General features: G+C 37.7%; 1 protein-coding gene across 3 annotated transcripts in view; it reads left to right on the top strand.

Annotated features, from left to right (window-relative positions):
* TSHR (thyroid stimulating hormone receptor) overlaps window positions 1-26164 on the top strand; it is a 69670-nt gene that overhangs the window by 9499 nt on the left and 34007 nt on the right. Inside the window, exons 2-3 of one of the 3 annotated variants that reach the window (XM_063332435.1) lie at window positions 15852-15923; window positions 23112-23186. The exons of 1 other annotated variant lie outside the window; for it this stretch is intronic. In XM_063332435.1, the coding sequence (XP_063188505.1) occupies window positions 15852-15923; window positions 23112-23186 (147 nt within the window). The remainder of the gene's footprint in view (window positions 1-15851; window positions 15924-23111; window positions 23187-26164) is intronic. One more of the 3 variants, XM_063332437.1, reaches the window with a different exon arrangement.

The raw sequence follows: 26164 nt of genomic DNA, 5'->3' as shown, positions 1-26164 counted from the left end.
CTCGCATTAGGTAATCTCTCTCCGAGAGCCGTTTCAGGCTCTCTACCGGTTCCACAAGACAGCACCACTGCCTTACTTTAGCTTTAAATTCACAGGGATGAAAGTGAATAATTTATTTGGAGTGTAGTTATCCAAACTGTCACAAACTTGGAAATTAACTAGACCATTTTTTACCCTAAGGAAGAACTAAATTTTCCTTGTATATTGAGGTGCTTCCCTCGGGAGGAGATAACTGCATAAACTAATTGTTGATATGTAAAATCCTTACATAAACATTTATACATCCTGTAAAACAACAGTGAAAACTATTTCTTATGGAAGATCTAATTAAAGATACAAGTAAATGTATTACCTTAGAAACCGCTCAATGCACACTCTTTGATCAGTCTCAAAACTTAGATCTATTTACTTGTATATTATCAGCCTGATCACAGTACTGCAGCACCATGTTCGCTGTCATTTGTGGTTTATCTAAGATTCTAAACCTGAAGTGTTGTACAGTCTGAAATACCAGCTGTTAGACCATTGCTTTTGTTACCGTGAATAAAAATGTCATGGATGCTGACCAGGTTTCCATACCAGCATTTGTTAGTTTCCCTCATCCTTCACTGAGGATTTTTGACAATCTGAAAGGCAGAAAAGAAGTCTTTGAAAGGCTACCACTGGATTTTTAGTACTGTTCTGGATCCCCTTTTAAAAAAGGTTACATTTTGAACGTCCATTTGCAGACCAGTTGCACTTCTCGTACTTACCTGTATTTAACTTGCATTGTCATCACCACAAGTCAACTCCAGCTGATTCCTTACATTCATCAAAGAGGAAAAATGAAGCAAATTAATTCATTATTTTATTCATTGTCTATTTTACTGTCGTTTGTGGTTCAAAAGCCCATAACTGTGGGCAATGTACAGGACAGGACATAGATAATTCTTGCTTCCAAAAGTAATGTAGGACTGCAGATAGATCTAGAGAAATGTGGGCATCTGTAAGGCAATAGAAAGCTGTATATTTGCATATATAAACATGCACATTTCTGGAATAAGGTTGTGTGGTTTTCCCTAAGGGGGAGTTTTTCTGTGCCGCTATTGTAATTTATAATGAAAGACATATAAGCTAAGCAAATATGAAACCAAAATTACTGTTTGTGTGTGTTTTCAGTAGAAACTCAAGCAGTTTTGAAGTAACTTCTTATGTAGTTTTATTTCTAAAAGTCCTTTGGTGAATCTTAACAGTATTATGATGAAAGTTTCTTTACATTTCCCTACGTGCTTTTAATGTTTGTCATATGTACAAAATAGCTAGATTTCAGAGATCTTTCTGAATTTTAAAATATCTCTGATTGTTTATAAAGGCCTCTGAGGTTTTCAAAGCCTGTTTCCTTTGTCACATATAATCTCAGACTCTCTGTCTCAAAAAACCAGATGTTGTTTTTTTGTTCAAATCGAATTTGAACAAAATTTCTTAATTTACATTCGAAATGTAAAGAAAATTATTAACTAAAGCATGCTGTTCTATAATCCCTGCTCAGCTAGTCAGATTCCAGTCAAATTCCCTCCTTATTCGCAAATAAACATACAAAGATTTCTTTAAAGGGACATGGTTCAAGTGGTCTGTAGTGCAAATATGACCTACTGAAACATTTTCACAATCTGGGAGAATGGCCTCTGTACTGCAATAACTTTTTAATCCATACGTATGACTCATACAGAAATCAAGAAAATGGACAAAACAAAGTTGAAAAAATGCTGTAATCATACACAAATGGCAAGAAGGAAAGGCTAGGTAGAAAAAGAAGACATCATTTTGATGGAAAGGGTGAAGATTCTCCTCTCGTGGATCTATGGTACCAATTTTTTTTCCTGACCGCCAGAAAACAGGTAATGCTGTTGCGCAGAGTTGTGATTTTGCAATCAGTATAGATACACATGTTCAGAATTATATCAGGAGCAAACTTTTTCTTCAGAGCTACGTGAATTTCAAAATTACCATCAGGACTGTCTCAGCCTTAGTTGAATGCATGTGGTCATGTTCAGGTATGAAAAAACATTGTTCTGAAGAAGTCCTTGAATATTTTTTTTCTTTGTAACTGAATTTACCCACCAAGAAGGAACAGAATTATTTTTCTAATATCTAGGTTAAGCTCTAGGTTAGTTTTTTTAGCCTTTGTTCACTCTCTTGTTGTGACAGAGACTTCCCCTTTTCCCAACTTGCAGCAGTCCTTGTGGAGGAAAGGAGAGGAATTTCACCACTCAGAGAGGTTCTGCAGGCAAATTATATTTCATATAATTCTTGTTTACATTATTACCACTTGTGGAAACTCCCTAATTAAATGAGTAAGGAGAAAACTGCATTTTTTACCACAGAGTCTTTTAAACTGTTTTGGTAGACATTTCCTTTCTGACTAATGGGTCTGAGTTGAAAGGAGCTTACTTCTTTAGTTCCTGGGGGACAAGTGTGTGTACTAACTCTTTGGAGTGTCTTGGAGCATAAAAACTTAATAGTTATTGTACTGGGTCATAAAGAACGCTCCATGTGACCCAAGATTTTGTACTGAACACTGACCAAAAGCAGATACCCAGGGCACAGGATATGAATAGTCTTATATGCAGGGATCAAATTAGGAGAGACAAAGTTCTGCTGGAGCTGCAACTAGCAAGGTATGTGAAAGATAACAAGAGGGACTTCTGTAAGCTCATGGTCTGCAAAAAGGAAACGCAAGGAAACTGTGGGCCCGCTGCTCAAGGGAGCAAGGGACCTAGTGACAAAGGATACGGAAAAAGCCTCAATGTCTTCTTTGCACTGTTTTGTTGGGGTTTTTTTCCATCTGCTCCCAGGCCTCCTAGGTCCCTTTGCCTAGTAGCCCAGCCTCAGGAAATGGAGCATTACTTGCAGTAGAAGACAGACTAAAGCAGCACTGGAGTGTACTGGACAAACAGAAATCTGTGGGACCAGATGGGACGCACCTAAGGGTGATGAGGGAGCTGGTTGGTGTCATTGTGAGGCCACTCTATCATCTTTGAAAGGTCCTGGTGATCAGGGGAGGCTGATGATGTCTGAAGAAGGCAAACATCATGCACATCTTCCATTATGGCAAAAAGGAGGATCTGGGGAAACATAGGCTAGTGGCTGCTATATAATTATTTTTTGTATGCAAGTCATTCTGTGCATTTGAACATCCTTCTGCAGGTGCTATGTACATGACCATTTTCTTTATTTTGTTCTGTATTTCTGCCTTAATAGTTCCTAACATTCAGTCTGCCTTTTTGACCTCTGCTGAGCAGCTGGCAGCAATTATAGACACTTAGTGGTCCTCTGATTAGAAACAATAGTAGCCAGCAATTACAGCCTGTTCTTACTGTCTTTCCCTCTGGGAAGTGAACCTCTTCTGACTCCTATTTTCTGAAATTTCACGGTCCCATTTGAACTTTCTTTGCAGCCATTTATAGACTCTTAGCTTGATATTTCAGAAACGTAGCTCTTCTCTATCGTATTCAGAGTACATGCTCCTCCGGTGCAGATGAAGCAAGGCAGTGGACCATTGGAAAGGGTGACCAGCAGAGGGACCACATACTGCCAGATAGATCTGCCCAGAATTAGTTAACCAGAAGAAATCATTGTAATCCTTAAAAAACATTTAGGGTGAGCTGAGACTGACAAGACCTTTAGAACTGATCATACTGAAAGTATGCCAGTGCTTTTAGGAAAGTATTATTTTTATTAGTAGTTGTCAGAAAAAAAATCTAGGCATGAAATATTCTTTCACCCATGGGACTCCCCCTTAGATACCAGGGCTAAGAGGCAAAACCAGAAGAGAAATCTGCACTATTCCTGCAGAAAAATAGAAGATTGCAATGCTAAAGACATTAAGTAGAGAAAACTAGGGATACAGTGAAAAGGTATAGAAGAAAGAAAAAATAGGAGTAAGCAGCATAAAAGACCAGAGCAGAGGCAATCTCTATGGTCTAGATAGGTGGCCAAAAGATAGCCTTAGAAGTTTTCATATTGTGCCATCAAGGTAGTTTAACTCTTTTCTGAATTATACATAATTATACAGTTAATGTGCTAGGTAATAATGTTAGGTTTCGTTTCAATTACCTTTACTGGCTCTTCAATCTCTGTATTTAACTATCTCCTTATCCGTGAGAGAAAAGAGCTCAAACTTTCTGTGTTGGGTGACTCAACCGTTCTTTTTAAAGACTGCCATTTAAAATGTTAGTTTTCATTAAATGGGGATATACTAGAGGTAATTACTCTATACTTTGGTACCTCTGTTATTATTTCAAAACAAGTTGAAAAGATTTCTGTAAAATTATTCTCTGATGCTTTCTTTAGATCCAGACAGATCACACTCACTTTCTTGAGATCAAGAGAGAACTAGCCTTATTTTAGAATGTGTCAGCAGCTCATTATCTATGTTGAGGTTTAAATTGTAATTAGTTTACTGTAGGTGCTATCATTGCTTCTACTTGAGTCAGTAGCATTGGATTTTGCAAAATCCTGAATATCATTGTTTCCCATTGACTTGGGTAGTGTACTAGGGCACTACCTGTGTCACAGAACATTGACTAGAATAGAAGCTGTTGACATAACATGGGTTTTTGCAGATGGGACCTTTTTAATTCTTGAGTAAAACAAGATTCTTTTTCTACTCTCTAAAATTTTGGCTACCGTTAAAGAAAGACCTAAGTGTGGCTGACAAGCTGCTATATTATTAGCAGCTTCACAACTAAATTTGTTAGTTTGTTTGAGGCTCTTTAATGTGTTTCCTATGAATATGAGGATGTGTAAGGGCTAAGCCCAGCAGAATACAAAAGCGTGTTTGAAGTTTTTGAGGGACTGAGATTGTACTGCATACCAGCCATCCATGTTTTGGCAGATCAGCATTTAACGGTAGTCTGTCTGTACTACATGTGAAGTTATTCCATCACAGTTGGTGATGAAGGCAGATCATTTAGATTTTTTTAAAGTACTTCCTGAAATGGACCAGTTTTCCAAATACAGTCACCTTTTATAGACTGTTTTGAGGTTCTGTAAACCCATGTTACAGAAAATATCAAACTTTTATTGATTTTGTAAATACATACAAAGCCTGTATGAGTCAGATTTGTGAGAAATCGCCTTCTTAACTGATACCAACAGAAAACATACTATTATTAGCTTTTTACAAAATACTCTGTAAAAAATGTCTTAGTGGTTACAGTATTTCATATTATTTAAACTTTTTCTTTCCTTTTACAATTATATCAGTTAGCTCTGATTCTTAGTTCAGGAGAAGGCTGTTGTGTGTTTCTGAAGCGTAATGGGTTGGAAATTTAATGTCAAAAGAAAACAATGTAATGAAAACTGACTGCAATAGCAATTCAAGATTCAGTGGACTGTAACACTTACAGAATCAGTCTGTTAAACGACTGTTGAAATCCTCTCCTAAAACAGAGTTTTTTAATTCTGGTGTAAAACACTTTTTTCTATTAAGTTGATCAAAACCAGTCACCTCCACAGACAAGGAAAAGATAAAAATGAGTTTCTACTGCCATATCACCATTGTCTTTTGTGACAATGTGCAGTATTCTCATTTAAGTGAACCTCTTAGCATCCACAAAAGAACTATTTGCAGTCCCTCTGCTTTTCTGTTGAGCAAGTTATCTGTCTAGTTAAAGCATACTGAAGTAATGCTTGCTTCTACTGGGAATGGCTTTTTGTTTTGCACTTGTACAGTTCCCAGCACTGGCTGGGTTTCTGCGCCACAACACAGGAATCCTAGATTTTACAAATGGACAAGAAATGCTACTGATACAATGACTCATAAGCAATGAAAAAAAAATGTATTCAATGTTCAAAAAAATATTATTTTGATCTTCAGCAGTCTCTCTGGTTCCCTACTGTCATTCATTCCTACCTGGTGACTTCATTGGGTTGGGGGGTGTGTGTGGGTGTGTGTATACAGTAAAGCAGCGCATAGTTTGTAAATAGCTTCAAGAGCCCTTAGAACAGGTTTTTCTGTGACTCCTCATTTCGGTTATGAACAAGTCATTTCACTTTAACATTTCACCTTAACTGAGAGGATAATACATACTAATTTTTTGGACCTAGTATTTGTCAACATGCAGGATTTTTGTATGTCAACAGCAGGATCACAGAAGTAATACCATGCCTTTTCAAGCAAAATATGTAGGTAGATATAATGACATGCATCACATTTGAAAGGAAATTTTAAAAGTACAGATTTTTGTAAAATGCAGGATTTTGGAAGCATTTTATGCTGCAGCATGTGCATACAATTGTTTAAATTATTACCTGAAAGACAATTGATAAAATATTTTAATGGATTTGGTAAGTGTAATGGTGTTTGGTAGAAAAGTAATTAATTATTTGAAGAAAGATCAACTCTAGTTTTGACTTCAGAAATAGCTAAATACTTTCACAAATGAGAACAACTCAGTATTGTTCGAAAAATGAAATAATTGCAACTAAAATGTTTTGGTTTTGTTTGTTTTGGGTTTTTTTGTTGTTTTTTTTGTAAAAAAAACAACAAAAGTGTAGCTGTTTTTTATGCTAACCCATAGAATATCCAGATATTGTCAAGGAAAAATCTTCCAGTTGCGAGAAATGTGTCCAATGAATAGGCTGCACATCTGTGTTTGATATTTACATGCGACGTCTCATCATGTACTTGACTTCTACTTACTTTCTTTGATGCAGAAACAGCGGTTATACACTGGGTTTACAGGTACCCTGTGTACCATGAAGTATGTTAACAATTTCCTTGAAGGAATGTGAGCGATATGTTAACCTGATACCAACTGAAAATTTCAAAGGTAGCTCCCGGTTTTGTTCAGAACTCGTTCTATGGATATGTTTGTAGGGCTTGGAAATTATATTTCCCAAAACAAAGCAGTTACTTAACTTATTTTTAGAGGAGGTTTTTTTTAGTTCAATATTTCATTTAGTAATTTATTGTCTTTTCAAATTTATAGTCTGTTCAACTTTGTCTTGGATAAGGAGAAAATATTTAAAACAGTTGACCGTTAGTGTTTATACATAAAGGCAAATATCAATAGAGAAAATAATTTGTATCCTAGAAATGTTAAACACAAAGACCTCATAAGACCTTACCACTATGCAGGGCAGTTGTGTATGATTTTTATAAAATACAATTTTAATTTGGCATAAATTGAAGTGTGACTTGTCACCATTTTAAATCTTAAATTCTTAAATTTTCCTTTAGATTCTTTAAATTGTATTGGCCTTTGCTGCCTTTTCTGACAGAATATTCTGCATTTGAAAAATAAATTGGAGAACAGAAGGCAAGTGATTTAATTATATATTCCATTCAGGATTTTACTGAGTCACATATTTAAAGTGCAACTTTAAAATTAGCAGTTCTCTTGCATTTCTTAGAATATACAAGACAAGCGTATTATTTTAATTAAATCTTCTTTAGAAATTTACAAATTAATATTGAAGTGTTATCTTCACTGTGACAGTCTTACTATGACACCCTGGAAATACTTCTGTCCTTTGCATTTTGTATGGCCACCTTCCTTTAGCATTGAAATGTATACTAAGCAAAATATTAAGCCACTATCTAGTTTCCTGGTTGTTTTTTCTTCAGATTTTAGTGGTACCCATTATGCTTTTGCCTGCTCAGCCAGCGTTTTTCAGTAGTTCCTAGTTTTCCCTAGTTTTCTTCCTTACCACGTTTTTTGCAGTCCTCAGTATTTCAACTATTTAGGATTAAATACCTCTGCCTTCTAGGTATTTAAATGTCATGCGTTCTTCAGCACTGTCAGTTCTGTAATCTATTAAATGACGTTAGCAACCTACTGTTTTCCTGGTAAATGGAAGGTAACATGCAGTAGAACCAGTGACTTCTGTAAAGTCTTCATTTTTTACTCAAATCCATCAAGAAGCAGCGGGTGATCACCAATGGAGCAAGAATAAACTCCGACATTATAGATTGGTGTTTTCTGTTTGCAATATATTAGCAAGTAACCAACCTGAATTCTTGCCTGTCAGTCTGACAGTGTCCATATGCAGCTCAGGGTGTAGGAAGAGGATAAGTTAGCGCCAAGAACTTATTTTCAACACAGAATTGTCCCAAATGCTGACCTGCGCACTTTCATTTTGAAAGGCTCTAGTATTTCTTTAATTTCTTAGGGCTGGGCCAGTTTTGACAGATTCTTTAAGTTGTTCTTTTGGACTGCTAGATAATTGTGGGAAAGTAGCTATGTTGTCTTCTAGCAAATTCAGAAGTGATTTCCTACTTTCAGAGTTTGCAGTGCGAATCTTCCCTCGCTTCTACCACGTTGGTAATACTAGCATTAGACACTAGGTGGTAATCGTCTTCTGGTAAGCTCAGCATGGATTTCACTATGTGAAATGCCTTTTTATAGTTATTTTTACACCACTGAAAGGCTACGATGCATTAATTTCATAATAATAACAAAAACCAACCATAATATTTTTTAGTTTGTTTAGTTTGTGTTGTGTTTAGTTGAGTATAAAAAGCTAGAATTTAACATGTCAATAATTGCTTACCTAGCCATTATATTCCGTAATAGTTATTTCTCCCGTATAAAAGCTGGAAGGTCATTGCTTGTTATAATTTTCTCAGAAAGATGAAATTAGTATGTAAAATTTCTTACTTTGTTTCACATGTGGTCTTTTTTTTTTTTCCTGTCTTCGTGGAGAATAGTTCGTTAAAATACTTGTAGCTATTATTGCCATGATTTGAATTATAAATCATGTAATTTTAATCTGAAAGTCTCTTGATGGTCCCTATTTATTATTTTTGTAGAAAAATAATAATATTTTTGAAGAGAAATAATGCCAGCATCACTTCAAAGAGGGGCAACCTTGACTTTGCAAGTGATAAGGATGCAGACCTGGAGGTCTTGGGATTTTGGGCAGGGGATTCATGGAATTATGGAGACTGATGAGGCAACGCGCAGGGGAAGGGAATCATGGGGAACAAAGGAAGAATAAATGGAAAAGGGCATAAAAGGGGTTGGTTAAATGTGCAATGGGGCTGGTCAGTACGTTTGACTGACCTCTGTGCCTAATCACTACAGTCTGTCCTATCTTCTTACTAAATCCTCATAACATTATCAGTTAGGTGTAGTCACAGTTGAAGTTATATTAGATTTTGCTGAAACAACATTTACATATAATATGAAGGTCGTATTTATATATGGTATGAACCTTAATGAAAAGAAAGTATAGATGAAATCAGAGGAGGGGAAGAAATACAGCAAATAAAAGGCTCACTATACTGGAATTAGTGTCAAAACCATGCAATGCTGCTGCTGTTAAGATGATGGAAAGCCAGAAAGGGGAAAAAAAAGGAAAAGTCTCACAAGTAATAGTTACACTGTATCTGTTTTGAAGTGTTTAACACCTACCACCTGTACATTTCATAGGATTAATTAAGAATGTGCTGGGATAACGGTTCTTTCATGCTGAACCTTGCAAGGCTTATAGAGCTCCCTGTGCCCAGTTGCTTACCAATATAAGTGCAGAGGAGTGGCTGTGCAGCATCATGCTGAAGCTCCATCTCTCCCAGTCTCCTGCCTTGCAGCTGTGGCCAGTAAATTGCGCCCTGTGAAGAGTATATGAATAAGATAAACACGCAGTGACGCTCACCTGGAATATTCTCCCAGTAATAGTTTGTGGTTTGTGTACTTTCTGCATCTGAGAATTTGTGTTTTCTATGCCCAGATATGTTTTATTCCATGAATCTGTCCAGTCATTTTAGAATACAGTATTTTTACCATTTCCTCTGGTACTGTCCCATTTCAGAAAAGGATGAAAGGAATGGGTTTCATTTTTCCATCAGCCAGATCCCATGCCAGTTCACCAATATATGTCTGTTGATTTTATTTCATATTAATATGCTAGGCTGTACACGAGGGAGAGCTAAGAAGCAAAAACCCAAACTGCCCAGCCACTTCTACCAATATCTAGCAAAGGAACAAGGTTTGACTATCCCAGTTAAATCTACCATCAGGGTCCTCGTGCAATTGATCCCATCTCTTACTCTGCAGCTAAGCGTTTAGCTTCTTCGTTTACCACTCTGTTCTGGTTTTGCGCTTTTTTTTTTTTCTGCTCTGTGAACTCAGGTGATAGACATGACTGTTTAGCCTGATCTCGTCTTGGTATAGGCTACCAGAGGAATGAGGGAGAGAAGTAGGTCATGGTCAGTGTTGTTCAAAGAAAGAATGCTCCTTCCACCAATCTCTCACAGGTGACAGATAGGAAGGACACCCTTCTTTTGCTGCTTTGTCTTGATGAACAGTCTCATGCTCAGGAAACAAACCAGCCCCCAAAACCCCCACAACAGACATCAAACTCTTGACAGGCTTGTAGCTAAATGCAGTTGTAAAAGTCTTTTTAAAAGACCAGTGCTTTTTATAAATACGTTTAGCGTAAGGTATTAGATAATATATTACATATGCTTTCACGCTATTGTGAGAACTTCAGCACTGAGTCAGGATTCATCAGCAATGAGAAATAAGGCTCTCGAGTGATTTATGAAGTAGGTCGGAGAGCAATAGAAATATTTTCTCTTTAGATTTTCCTGTATTCTATCACATCTACATCTGTAAATTCTCATTCTAATAGTATTCTGGCTACGTAGTGCACGCAGTTAGTGCTAGTTATCAGATAAATAGGTGTGACTGAAGTGGATGTATACCTCTCCTGCATTTTCCCCTGGATTCTTTTTTGCTCTAACACAAGACACTAATAGAAATGAAGCAGTCAAACGTACATAGGCAGAGGCTGTGGCAGTTATATATACGCATACACACAGATTACCTGTACCTTTCAAATGGAAAATCCCTTGATGTTTCTCTGGTCCTAGTTGCTAGGTACTTCTGATGTTCACCAATTTCAAATGTTTGAAAATAGCTGAACACTGAATTTTGTAAGTCATAGGCCAGATTCTATTCTTATGCATATATGCAATTGAAAAAGAACTGGGATTATAAACAGTTTCATTTGAATTTTGCTATAACTCCTTGGTACTAGTCTTTCTCTAACGGTATTTAGCATTCAACAAAACAAACAAACAAAAAACCAGCTATGCTGCAATTCTGGCTTAAATGCACAAGTGAAAGTGAGGAACTCCTGGCTTCTGAGATACAGCAGGATGTATGGAAAACAATTAACATCACTAATTACATTGTAATTAATGCCACTTGCTTAGTTTACAGGGCTGATTCTAGTTTCTTTGTCTTATGCTTGGCTTAAGGTGCCTACATTTATGGCTGTTAAGTGATAAAACTAATTAATACTGAAACAAACAAAATGTTCATTCATAGTTAGGTAGATCCTAACTGATAGGAATGTGGGCACCAGCTGCTCCAAGAACAAATTCCTTGGTGCATTATCAAGTAGGACACTAGTTTAACTGTCATAGAATAGCAAAACACGTATAATGAATCAGTGCTTAGGAGTACTAGAAATACAGTGTTTAAGGGAGAGGCGATGTTATCTCCTAGTTGTTTGGGCATTGCTCTGTGCATTGATACTGTACAGTCACTAAAATGAAGTAAATAAGTTTAAGTTTGAATACTTCACAATGTCCACTTACACATACCTGTATTTCTAAGTTAGTCAAAAACCAAGGTTGTTTCTATGAAGATATAAAATATTCTGAGTCTATGTGGTCTTATACGTTTTAAAAAAGCTTTTTTCTCTCATTAATGAAAATAACTTGGCTAATTTTGAGAAACAGAGTCTTTACTAAAGATTGTTTGGGAAGATCAGAAGGGAGTAAAAGTGGGAGGTTTTTCAGTTGTTAGCTGAATATCTGTAGTACTTGATTTTTGGCCAAGAAACTCTTTACATTCCAGGTTGGCAGATGTTTGGGGCAGAGGAAAGCAAAAATGCAAAGTTCTGCACAGGCAGTCTTATATGTTTCTTATCAGTTGTTCAGATTTCATTTTCTTGATATATGCAATGTAGAGTCTTTCAGGAACATACAGGCTAAACTTTTGGTGTAAATATCAAAGCAGAATGAAACTTTAAAAACCTTCAAACTGACTTTTTGACTTATGAAACTCAGAAATGCAAACTAAATGTCATCCTATAAAACTTAAAATGTTTTTCTGAAACATTTTCTTGCTATTTTTAAAATGATTTATTTAGCAAAAATGTGATTTGTATGCTTTTATATCTTTGCAAATATTGATAGCATGTTTGTAATGAAAATGACCTCAGAGTTTGGGTTCTTCTTTTTGAAAGATTTTATGGAATAAAGACTGAAGATTTTTTCTGCATTTATTGAGGCTTTTAATCTGAATAAGAAGATAAAGGTAGAAATAAATGGTAGTACCTAGGTTAGCACAGGATGTTTTTTTTTCATTAAATGGTACTGAACATTCTCATGAGTGTTGTCTTTGCCTTATGTAGAAATGAAATTAAGTGAGACTATTAAATATGTAAGTGCTTATGTTACAGTTTTTCTCACTTGGAAAACTAATTTTTCCCAGCAAAGTTTTTTCCTTTATTCTGAAAAAGATTACTTTCTTCATGAACATACTGCATGTGGCTGGATACTGGACTCACTTGCTAGATTTCAAATTGAAACATGCAGGCTTGAAGAAAATTTCTAATGCATGCAAGATGGGAAGAATCACAGTCCATCAATATAATGAATTTTCAATTACTCATCATGTGTTTGCACTGTATGTTATGGTTGGCAGGCTGAAAGTGCTGACCTGTCTTGCCTTTTTTCTTTCTGGCTTTAGGCTTTAAATTCCAAAACTTGCTGCTTTCCCAGCCTGAAGAGCATATTAATACATTTGGTAAGCTCGTGATCTTAATATGCAATTAGACTGAGCTAAACTAAAGCTAGTCTATTTATATTACTCCCATTTTTGATCCATCATAGACTGTTCTGGTTGAGAATTTTCTCAGCCTGTCTTCTTCCCACTCCAAAGAATTACTATCCATCCCACAGCCTTCTAGACACCACTGGTGCCTGGTGGTCCCCAACCAATAAATATCCACAGACTCACACTTGGCAGACAGGTACTGAAGAACCGATTTTATTCTGCAAAGTTTTAAATTGCTTTAGGAGGTGGCTTAAAATTAGCAGGAATGTAGCAGCCCACAGGTTTTGAAAGCTCAGAGAGAACTGGAGCTTTGCAGGTGGTTGTACACAAAGGCTGGCTTAAAAGTTTGGCTGTGGCCCCAGGCCAAACAACTCAGTTTTTTGTCATGAAATGGGCTATTTCTTCTCTTCTTCTGCCAAAGATTTCTTTCTATTTGTACTTTACTATCTCTCTTTATGAGTCCTTTTATAAATACATCCTGTACCCTGTGTGGTTTTTTGTCATATTTGCAGAATTTAGGTATATCTTTAAACTCTACCAGATAGGAAGAAATATGCTATTCCCCCTTCCAGCCCATATAACAAATTTACCATCCATTCACTCAAAATATAGCCTTTAAGGCTAGGTTTCTTCATTGTGTCTATTCTTGAGGTATTAGGAGCCTTGTCCAGAAATTTATAAATGCAGAGTCATTTCATAATACAGCAACTTTAATATAATTGATTCATAAATATTATCCAGAATTTCCAGGCTTTTCTGATAGGATTTATAAATTCCAGGTATGTCAATGAAACGTGAATGTGATCTCATTTAGCCCATGTGTAGCTCATGAATGATGGGTCTGACTCCATTCATTATGTCACAAAAAACAGAAGGATGAATGTCTGACATAAGAGCAGGAGGTCAAGAGGAGACTTAGGATGGTGTTTAAATTCTTGCTTTTCTGGAACACAGAATTATGTGTAAGTGATAAGTTAAGTACTAGTTTCTGTAATGACTGGTGACGGGAAGTTACTATCATGTGAGTGAGCATTTTGTAGGTGAACAGAGGACCAGAAGGATGTAAGAGAGATTAAAAGTGAGCTTGGATAGTCAGAAGTGGCTTAAACTATGTTTTTCTTGGCTTCTGAGTTCTAACAGTCTCAGGGAGAAGCCTTAGGACTGCTTTCTCCTCCTACTGCAGCCCAAGATACCATTTGCCTTCTTTGCAGCAAGCGCACATTACTAGCTCATGTTCAACTTGGTGTCCAACAGGACCCCCAGGTCCTTTTCTGCAAAGCTGCTTTCCAGCCAGTTGGCCCCCAGCATACACAGGTGCATGGGGTTATTCCTCCCCAGGTGCAGGACTTTGCACTTCCTCCTTTTTGAACTGTGTAAGGTTCCTGTTGGCCCATCTCTCCAGCCTGTCAAAGTCCCTCATTCACTCTGTTCTGCTTTAAGACTTGTTAAAATCTGTCTGAAAGTGGAACTTCCTCAGTCATCCCTGTCAGCTTCCTAAAAGGCCTGGAAATACAGACAGATGTTGAAACACAGCAGCAAGATCAGCAGGCTGTCCTGGACTAAGCAGCTGGTTTTTACTAATATTTTGTCTAGGACTGTGATAATAGAAGGAAGCAGTAGTATGAAGTGGAGGAGGGAGAAGGATGGGACAGCACTGGTATGGGTGTCAAGATGCTACGGGTGCAGGGGAGTAGGCAAGAATACCTCTGGATGAACTGCCGTTCCGCTCATTGGGAGCTTGGTGGGAACTGGGTGGATTGAGGTTAAGAGAAAAATCAACCCAGCGTTAGAAAAATAGAAGTCTTTAGGTTCTCCTGGCTCATTCTTGTAACAAACAAGTATATGGAGCAGGGGAGGTATACTTGGGAAGTAGACAGAGCCTTCTGCCTACTGGATGGTAGGAGTGTACACTGGATGGTAGGAGTGTATTTTTACTCGAGGTGGGAGTTTTAAGAATTTCTAGAGATATTTTTATTTCTTGTATGCGAGTTCCAGAAGCTTGATTAATTTTAAGATGATAATATTTTTGTCTGTGTAAATAAAATATAATTATTATAATCAGATACTTCACATTACGAAACAGAAAACAGAATTAGGAAATCGTCCTAATTTATTTAGTTCTTTTCTACTGAACTGTTCTTAAACAGCAGCTATGGGAAAAGTTTTTCATTTGCTCTTGCTTATTCTCCAGACTATTCGTTGACTATAAATTATACAAGTGTATTCCTAGCTGTACTGGAAAACCAAAGATTACCTCATCCAGCAATGACAGGTTGCAACTGTAAGTTTAGGAGACATTATAGGCTAATTGTTCCCAAGCATTTCCTCCTTTTTTGGAGGAGTCAGTCTGCTAGAGATTCATTCTGTTAAGAACTTGGTTGCTGATAAGTGTCTCCCTTAAATATTGCCTGTTTTTCTGAAATCTCCTGCAAATGGGTAAAATAAATAATTCTGTTTTCTTCTGAAGTGCATCTTTAACTGGGATTAAGCTAAAAAGTAACAATGTACATGCCATCCCCACATCAGAGGTTTAGGGAGGAAGAATGTTGTATTTATTACAAACTATATGGAGAATTCTGTGGAGGTGGTATGCCATTGCTCTAATTCAATTTTGTCTGGTATACCTGAATTTCTTGCTCGGAATGAGGGATAGGATATCTTTGTGGGGCCTGAAATTATTAAAAGAATGCTTATACTCTTAACACTTCATTTACTTCAATGGGCACATATGTTTGCTGGTCATGCTCTGGAGTTTTGGAAGGTCCATCATTACCACTGAATGCTGAGTCCCTAGGAGAGATGATGCAGAAGGCTGTAATTTAGATTGAGGGAGCACACCAAGAAAACCAAGCCACATAATGAAACAGGATAGAAATGAGGCAAAGATGGAAACACTGGGAAAAGGGAAGATAAGAACAGAAATCTTGAAGCAGAGCTGGAGTTGTGTAGGACTTTTTAATGTTAAATTGTACTTACCAAAGGATATTAATTGCCAAACTTTTATTTCTATAGGAGGTTTATGGAGACTCATCTAAGAACAATTCCAAGTGACGCTTTTTCCAATCTCCCCAACATCTCTAGGATGTAAGTTCTCTTTCTGATATTATTCTTTTAGCTCTTTTATTAAAAATCACTTTCCTTCTCCAAAATTCTGTCTTTGTGTATAAAATCTTCTGAAATGAAAATATTCTTGCACCTTTGCCACCTCACCACTTCCATTTTAGAACTGCAGATAATCATCCCATTGTTTATAACCTGCACCAGCTATAGGAAGGCACACTAGGCATTTTTGAATAGGAGCATACCTTTATTGAAGTAGATGTGATAAATAAGGCTATAAAACTTTTTTTTTTTTCAGTTCACAAAATATGAGAAATTATTTCATTCATAACAAATTAACATATTCTATTGTTGGTCTGGGATAAATTATTTTTTCCAGCTCCTGGCATGATTTGTAACTCATTTAATTGGAGACTCTGTGCCATTTCTAGACTAGGGGTGGACTTTCACCAAAACATTAGTATCTGTGTGATGTGAGAGGGACTTCCATTGTGTCACTTGCTTTGTATGTAAACACATGCATGGATACAATCTGTAAATGCACAACCAGCAGCCTCTATCTATTTACCTCACATCAACATTTGTCCCATTGGAAGTGGCTACCCTTGCACTGCACTGCTTGTTGATGTCAGCAGTCTTGAGACAAAGTTGTCCCACCTTTCTTTCTTCTTCTTGGTGCCTGGCCCATAATCTGTCGTCCTGTGAATGGCTATTTGATACAGGAAACATCTCTGCCATCTGCTGATTCACTCGCTAGAATCAGAGAGTCATGTAATTTAGAAGGGACCTCAGGAGGCCTGTACTCCACCACCTGCTCAAAGTTAGGCCAACTATAAGGTCCAACCAGGTTGCTCAGGGCTTTATCAGTCACATGCTCAGCTTTATATGTGTCCACTGTTAATTAAATAAACCACCTCGTTCAGCAAGAGGCCCACATTTTTCTTGTTCAGCCTTTTATTACTAATGTAGCAATAGGAGCTCTTGTTGTCCTTGACATTCCTTGCAAGTGTCAACTCCAATTGAATGGCTGAGATGGTCTACTGTTTAAGAATGCATGAAATAGGACTTTAGGGGGACATGGAGGTCTGCCTAATTACATTTAGTATTTTTATCTAGGAGTATTGAAGTAGTGACTTTCTAAAATCTATATAAGTAATTGTTCTTGAATATCTGCATCCTCATTTACCATCTCAGTTTAATCAGATAGATGGTGTATTTTGGGGTTTGAGGTTTTTGGAGGGGAAGGGGAATGTGCCTCATATGACTTATAGTATCATATATAAACCTGATAAACTTTGTTCAAAACAGAGTTTTATTAAATGTAGAAGGATGTCAACTCTTCTTCAGCCTTCAGTGACGCATAATCCATTGCTTAGATGCTTTTCAAATCGTGGTATTTATGCATTTGTAAAAGCACAGGTGTTCATCTGAAGAATACAGTGAACCCTTCTCCAAAGATGCCTAGCTTCCAAAACTTCCAGTGGCCAAAAGGCCGTTACACCAAATCTTCCTAACCTTCATGGCCCCGGAGGTGACGAAGGGGTATTCACACTGCCTGTCTCTAGAACACTTAGCGACCTCATAGGCTAAGGACACTTAGCCACCCAGTCTCTCTCCATGGGCACTATGAGTCAATGACAAACTTTTGCCTATACCGCTTGGTGGCAACATGGTAACAGGTTTACCACTCTGTTGCATGCTTTGATCACATTTTAGTTGAAGAGGAAAGTCAAAATTACAAAGACCTTATGACCTTGAATGAGGTGAACAGGTGATTTTTACACATCTTAAGATAATATTTTGGCACCCATGTCATTTTATTTAGTTCGTGATTTTGAGGCTACCTGGGAAAACAAATGTCAATACCTTCCCCAAATTATTCTTTAAAGAGAGTATCTGAATAGGGAGTTTTACCTTCCCGCTACTCGACATTTATGTGGAGGAAAATAGCATAGTTACAGTTGAATATAGCAGTAACTTACCTAAAATCATGACCTGATGCAGTAGCAGTACATTCTCTTTCCTGCAGTGCAATGCCTTCTGGATTACCACATTTCTCTTTCTCCTGTTAATTTTAAAAAGCCTATGAAGAACAGACAGCAGTTTAAATTTGAATAGTGTCAATGCCCTTCTGGATTTTTCTTATAGCATTACTACTACCACCACAAATCATGAACGCACACCTTCTTAATATAAACTTTGGGTGAAGGAATTAGTACCTGCATTTTAACTGCAGCTCTTGTGTGTGTTCTTGGCCTCTAATATACCACATATCTCATTTTGCCTCTCCCAGACCATAATTTCCATCAGCAATGAAAATTACTGGATCATTCCTTGCTTTGTAAGCTCATCTAGAAAATGTTCCCAAGTTTCAATAGGGTGATAGAGACTGTGTTTACTGTTCCAAATATAGCACTTCATTTTGCTATGTGGTTTCTACTATATAATTTCCACAAAGAAACTTTTTTTCTTCTGTACTGAATAGAAAATTTAGTTGTCCTCTTTATGAACCTTGTTTAAACAAAAAATTTAGAGCTGCTGTTTCTCTTAAATGAATGCATATCTATGTACTGCTGATAGCCAGAGAAGAGATTGTTTCCCTGTGCTGCTTTGCCGCAGGAATTAAACAAAAAGCATTTCAATGAAATGCTTGAGTGCAAAGCTAATTCCTGTAAGAAATGCATCAGCGCACTGAGAAAAAATGTTTTATAAGGTATTCAGATGCCAGCAAAATTTCTGGTTTACATCCTTGAAGTTGTAAATACATTAAATCTTGGTTGAAGGGCTGCACCTGGTATTTCCTACTGACTTAGGACAGGTTGAACATTCAGTATTTTTAAGGTCAGGGATACGGAACCTTTTTCCTGGGCTCAGGATGATGCTTTGGGGTCACATTCATGAGTACCTCACAGACACCTGACCTGTAGCTCCCTGAGCAGTTTTCTCCACAGTTTCTCCACACAAAGTAGCATCCCCGCATTGCACAGTGCTCTCTGCCAGCAGCCCCATGCAGAGCACGACATTTCCACCGTGCACTGTTCTCCTCTGTGCAACACAGTGCTTTTCCGCACCCCACTCACACTGCTGTCCCACAGCCGGTGCCACCACACGGCTCCTCACACCTAGCATCCACCTGCCCCACAGTGCTCTCACACCTCCCGTGCTCCCAAGTGCCAGCCCATACACTACAGCCCCTGCTCAGGGCTTCGATTGCCTTAGCTGCTCCTGGTTGTCCTCTTAGGTGTCCCAGGTGAGGTAAAACAGAACCAATTTTCTGTTTACTAATTTTACTTTTCAGCTAAGCCTCTTCTAACTAACTGAACTCTCTGAAATTAACAGCATAGTTTTCCGACAGTATCCTCTTCCAGAGTGATAAGACTTCATTGTTTATAATTTATACCTAGGAATGGTATGCAGAGAGGCTCTTGCTTGTACTTATTGCTACAACAATCACGGTCATCTCACTTTGTTGTATGCACAGTTGGAGGGTCAAAAGCAGAAAAGTGTAGAGGGGTTACACAGGAGGACACGCATAGAGGAGCGGACAGGACAGGTGACCCAAAACTGACCAACTGGTTATTCCATTCCATCTGCATTACGCTCGGTATAAAAGCTGAGGGATCAAAGGGGTCAGGCTCTTTCTTCAATGGCCGGCATCCAAGGAGGACTCTGCCTGTCTGCCAGCCTTTTATCCCCATATGTGCGTTCCTGAATCCAGATCCAGAATGCAGTTCCCATCCATTGCTGGGTCCAGTCTGGGACTCTCCCAGTGCCTGACAGTGATGTGATCGTCATCCTGGGAGCTCCATACTGGTTTTGTATATATTGTATATATTTCATTTTTTTTTTTTTTGTTATTTTATTCATATTTTCATTAAAGTAGTTTCTTTCTAAAGGAGTTTCTTTCTAAACTCATAAGTGTCTTTTCTCTCTTATCCTTCTCTCCCTGAAGGGAGATGCTCTTCCTCCTCTGAAGGGGAGAGAAGTAAAAGAGATCATCTGTCATGCATTTTAGTGACCAGTCCAGCCCAAACCATGACACCATGAACACACGTCACCGAGCTGCCCTCCATCAGCAGCAGAGGAGAACAGGGGCAGCAACACAGCAATACATGGGATGCTGAGGCTGGAAAAAAGCAGAGAAAGGTGGAGAGAGGGAGAAGGAAGAAAATAAGGGCAGGGAGAGAGCCTTGTGGCTATTACCATGTGCCAATCTGCTTTAAATCCTGTCTTCTCAGGCTCTTTCTGAATAGGCAATGATGATAAAAGTGTTATCTGCAAAGAGACTTTCTCTGAAGCTGTGTATTTGGCCTTTAAGCTATGACTGTATTTGTGATAGGTGTTGAAAGCATTTTGAAATCCTGCAAATTAAACACAGCTGGTAGGGAGAGGAGGTGCTGGATTGAAACACGCCTTCAAAATGGCAATTTCACCATGCTTTCCCTCTTCTTCTGATGCAACTCCTCCCAGTTCTGATTGCTATGATTTTTGTTTCTTACATTTAACCTGTTGTGTCATGTGTTCATTAACCAGAACCCAAAGGTTTTTGGAGGCACTCTGAACACCTGGAAGTAAATGTTTATGCACCGTTAATTCATGTTTCTGTTCGACATTCCTGTCTTAGAGGAGATTTTGAATGTGTTTGTGTGGGTTTGGGGTGTTTATGTAGATGACACTAAAGCAAATAAAACTATTCATTTCAACGATGATATGGTTTAATTAATGTACACAAATACATCTGCCTATGAAGCAGAAGAGTGCAGGACAACACACGAATAAAATAAGGCATTTCCTTCCCACTTTTGTCCCGCAGCTGAAAGTTATAAATCTGTAACTCCATCACCTCCAAGCCGGGCAGTATAGTAAAAATGTGACATGCAGCATGGTGGGAAGAGACATGGTGGCTGCAGGGGTGAGGGAGGGGAGGAGGAATCTCCGTTGCCGCTTTTTTGCCTCTTCTCACACGTGAGAGAAAAGCACTTGCCTGCCTGATGTAAGGTGACCTGTTTTGATCACAGAGCACACAGAAAGCACTCTTTAATTCCTAGCCCCAACATGAGGATGCGATGTTTGTTCATTATCCATTTTTAATTTCATTTTCTGTCAAGCAGATTTATGTATAGCTGTTTGTTACATAAAACAACTTGTTTTTTTAATGTGTCATTGATGGCATGTTAAAATGTAGGCTCTGTTAACAGGGAATAATTAATTTTCTTTTAAGACTGAAACTCTAATTTCCTGGGTAATAGACATTTATTGCTTACAGGAAAACAAAATTAAAGACTCTCACATAAACATCTAACTCTGCAATACTCAATCACAGAGGTACAGACTGGAAATACTTTCTGTATTGTATTCCTCTTTTATCATCTTCCTGTCTTTTGGAAGAGCCAAATAGCTTTGTAAAAGCAATATTATTGTCGAAAGAGAATCTGTTGGTCATACAATCTCTACTAGTTGCTTTTCTGGTATCATTGCAAGCACTGTTGAATACATCTCCAGAGTGAACAATAAAAAGTAAATCTCATGTTAGAAGAGTTAAAATCAATTAAAATCAATTCAGGTAATACACTTTCAGCTCCAGTCTGGAGAGGACATAAATTCCCTCCAAACAGTTATTGGTATTACTCATCTGCTGGTTGCTAGAGCATGCGCTGGTCACAAAGAATTCTTTCCAATTTTTTTAAAACATTTTAAATATTTTTTAATATCCATTGAAAGAAATAAAGTTTTATCGTCTTTAAAATTTCCCCAAAAAAATAAAAATCTGATCCATAGTTGATTGTATTAAAAAGCCCTTCTGGATTAAATGATCATATTTTAATTTGTTATATACTATTATTACCCTTAATACTGTCATTCGAAAAAATGGAAAGAATATTAAAAATCTTCTCCCTTTTTTTTTAAGGAACACAACCCAATCAGAATTGATGTAAAATACCAGTTGGATATTTTTTAAGTTAAGTATGATTCTAGGTCCCCGTAGGTCTACTGATTAAAAAGGAGGAAAGGTATATGATACAGTCTCTTTATTATTATATTTTATTTTATTTTAATGTCTAAAATTGGCATCTAATACTCTTCTAGTCAATTTAATTTTGTGCACTTAAAATAATGATCAAATTGCTCAGGGTATGTGTAACCATGCGAAATATTAAAAGCCTAGTCAGTAACTTTGATCAAGAGTATCAAAAGATAGCACTTAAAAATTTTAATAATAATAATGATAATAATAATAATATATAAAGAATATACAAGGCATTCTATTTTCTAAAATCTATAGATTAGAAATATTATATAAAATATGATTTTTAAAATGAATAAAATACAGGAATACATCTTTTAAATGCTATTCCAACATTAATACATTTTAAAACTTACAGATACTTTGAAAGACAGAATCACATAATTTAACCCAAAGAGTAATAGATCAGTTACTCTGAAAATCAGCAACTTTATTCACACTTTAAAACCTCTAACAGTAGTTCCAGTACTGTCATCATATTGATGGTGGAGAGACTCTGTCAAGCATTATTTTCTCATCACATTCACTAGCAGATCACTAGCAGTACAAATGCTACTCAGTCTAAACTGTGTGCAAATAAATATTTCTTAAGCTGGATGTCTGGTTTTGCTTCTGAGCCACATTACTCCTTACATCCTTTATGACATTCATTGTATGGCTAGAGTTTCTCTCTAAAGTCACGTTAGAGCACATTTTTTCCTCTGCAATATCAAAGCATCAGTTGCCCTGATGATCTGTTTCTTTCTAGAGAAATTGTGATGGTTGTTGCAGGGATGGCCCAGGGATCATCTTTATTTCTTGCTTTCCTTTTTAATTCTTCAATATAGAGAAATACGCCAAATTACGTGAAGGCTAGATCCCATTAGAGAACTCCAAGGTGATCTTAAATGAGGAAAAGGGAAAAAATATGATTCTGAAATGTGAAATATGGATGTTTTCTTTTGCTGCTTAATAGCACTACTGTGGTTTTTTTTATATATATAACTGTATTCTGCAGTATAGTGTGCATCTAAGTCGTCATCCAAAATCAAAATCCTGTTAAAAGTTCCTCCCTCAGACACTGACCGTGTGTCTGGCAGTGTCATGGCAGTTGGATGAGAAAAAGAAAAATAAGGTGGCATGATGGGCACTAGCCATGGCTTGCCAAGGTCTGAGATTTGTTTCTTTTTCTGTTTGCTGGTGTTTAGCTACATCTCCATCGATGAAACGCTTCAGAGTCTGGAGGCCCATTCCTTCAACAGTTTAAGTAAAGTCACTCATATGTAAGTACTGTAATTGAATAAATGAATACAGTGATAAAGTAAATTTGGGGATGCGTGGAAATAACATACATGTTGATGTTTGAGTTGTTGTTCTTGTCTCCTTCGTAGCTAAATATTCCTTTTCTCATTTCCTTTCTGTGTAATGTGGAGTCAGTCTCTTTTTTGACTTGTGCTTTCTTTCCCTGCACCTTTTCGGTTCCCTTGCTCTTCTGTATCCTCCCATAGAAGTGTAAGAAAGTGTAGTGAAAAATAAGTGGGACTACACTATGAGCTTGATGGCAAGTTAAAATGAACTGGCACCTAAGAATTACTTCTGTCAAAGTACTGAAGGTAAGTGTAAAATAGTAATATAAGCACCAGAAATAAAATCGGAAGGGACAAAGCACAGAGCAAAATGGCACTAGCTGGAGACATGAAGAATAATAAGTAATCATTCTGGAAGTGCACTAGTAAAATGAAGAGTGTTTATCTGGTTACTAATTGGCATGGGAATGTTATGGACAAAGGCTTCTGGGAAGTGCTTTTATACTTTTTTGTTCTGACCAGTCCTCACCAAATGATGCACTAGGGCAGTTACAGAAGTGGTAGGTAGGGTACCTGTATCCAGCGAGTTCCTGCCATTCAGCAGTACCCTGTCAAAATGAGAAGGTACTGTATTGAATAGAGCTGCATAGGATCCGTCCTGCATCTGGTACTCTTCCATGTTTCCATTACTGATCCAAATGAGGGAATGGAAAGTGTGCCAGTGTCGCAAAGCTCAGATGAGTTGCAGTTTGGCATATTTCAGAGATCTGTGTTTGCAGAGGTTCCATGGGAGAGCATTGTCAGTCATCACAGATCCAGAAACCGTTGTCAGAGAGGAAAGGCTTTTGTGCATTTTGTGTTTCCAGAAAGAAAACATGACAGAGGCAGATACATCTGTTAAGGCTGTTGCAAGTGGTGAAAACTACAACTAATTTTCCGCACTGATGTTTGAGAAAACAGAAGAAATAATAAACTTAGATTAGGCAAGATTCACGTTAGACGCTATGAAATGTTTTCATATGGCTGGCATAAATGAACACTAGAATTGTTTTCCTGGAGAGGGTGTCCCTATCACTGGAGGCCTTTAAGGCTCTGTAATCAGAAACTCCATAGATCTATTTAATCTTCACTCAGAGAAAGAGATTGAACTAGATGAGCTCTTAACACTGCTCTATTTTCTATAATGTTTTTCCTTTTACTTTACACAGCGTGAAACAGGACAATTAATAAAAATAAAGGAGATAATATCATTACTGTTATTATAAATAGACAGCAACTAATGCCAGAAAGTAGAAGTCCCTCCCCTAAGAGTACTTGAGAAGCAGAGCTGGAATGAGAGTCCAATATCCTGGGACCTAGTTCAGTCCAATAACATGCTCCTGTAGTATTCCTGAAAGGGTTTCACAGGAAGGCTTTGGTGTGGTGACTGGACTTATCTTTAGTTATAATGCCATTCCCTCTTCTGTAGATGGTTTTTCCAGGCCTGTCGTCTTCATGTTCTCTCTTCCTCTTTCACAGTCGTTGTGTCTTTAGGATTTCTTGTTTAACACAAATGAACGTTTAATGAAACGCATTTTATAAGCAATGAATAAAGCATTTGACACTATGTACTACCAATACCTCATGTGGCACTTGCTTTGTGGCTCACCTTATTAGAAGTTAAAGATAAAATCCTCTTGGGCCATCAAATTTCATTGCAGAATTCTTCCATGCAATACACTGTGTAGTATCTTGTCTGATTTAAATTAGGTGAATATAAAGGCTTCTTGAGTACGGCTTGAGGAAAGGGGAGCTACCTGGCTAGATAGCTGTTTTCTGTTGTTTCTGTATTAGAGTCAAAGTCAAGAATGGACTAGAAAAATCTCCCTCAGGATTTTAATTCATACCACAAAAATTATCTCCTTCAAAGGGTAGTGTAGTGTAAGATTTTGAATATAAAGAACCCTTCCCCAGAATGAGCACTTTTAAACGTATGGCTAGTTCGAAGGAGTGGTGGATGGAGCTCTGGTGTTGCCAGTGCTTCCCAAGGCACTCATTCTTGTGATGTGCTCTGTCGCACTGCCTAATTTGCATTACTTTCTACTACCTAAATGGTTGGCAAGGAATATGAGTCGGAGCCTCTTCTCTTGTCCTCTTCCAGTCTTTAATCACCCCCAAAGCACGTTTATATTCCTGCCTGGGAGGACAGCCAGTGCCCCTTGCCATAAGCACGCCTCTGTCATGGCTCCCCTCAAGGCAGGCCAGAGCACACCAGCAAGGTCCAAAATATCTGCATTTGCACACCGTGCCAGATCCCAGGCCTGGATGTTCTGTCCGTGACCAGGAAGCTGCAGGCCCAGGCAGGAGTCGGCAGAGCTCACGGACACCTACAGTCTTGTCACCTACAGCACAGGCTGCGGGGAGGGCAGGGTGGAGAGGAGACTCCCTGATCTGCTACAGAAGGGTCACAGTCATGTGGGACCCCTTATATTTCTGAAAAGGCACTACTGAAAAAAGAAACTGTACACAGACATAGAAGATATATTTAATTTTTTTTCTGCACAAGAGCCAAAAACACTACCCAGGACAAGACACCAGAACTCTACTCACAAAAGCTAGAGGCAAACCCCAAATCTTTGCAGATAGCCCACAAAGAAGGGCTGCCTCCAGCACTCAAAAGCACTTACCAGGGTTTTAAAATCTGTTTGGAACTAAGGCACATGTATCAAGGAATATCAAGGCATCTGGCAAATTAGGCAGTTGCATATAAGCTGTAAAAGAAGCAGTTTATAAATTTGATCATTTTTCTGAATTGCTTCCATAGCTCCTCTGATTTGTTAGGGAAAACATTGTTGGGTTTGATTTACTTTCCAAAGAACAAGATTATTCAGCGATAAATATATATATTGTACTGTGCATTTGTTTAATGTTCTCCACCTGCATACTATTTTCAAAGTATTATCACTAAAATAATA

The sequence above is a fragment of the Chroicocephalus ridibundus genome, chromosome 4 (assembly GCF_963924245.1).
Source record: "Chroicocephalus ridibundus chromosome 4, bChrRid1.1, whole genome shotgun sequence".
Classification (NCBI taxonomy): Eukaryota; Metazoa; Chordata; class Aves; order Charadriiformes; family Laridae; genus Chroicocephalus; species Chroicocephalus ridibundus.
Note: the sequence above shows the minus strand (reverse complement) of the source record. Positions and strands in the feature narration are given on the sequence as shown.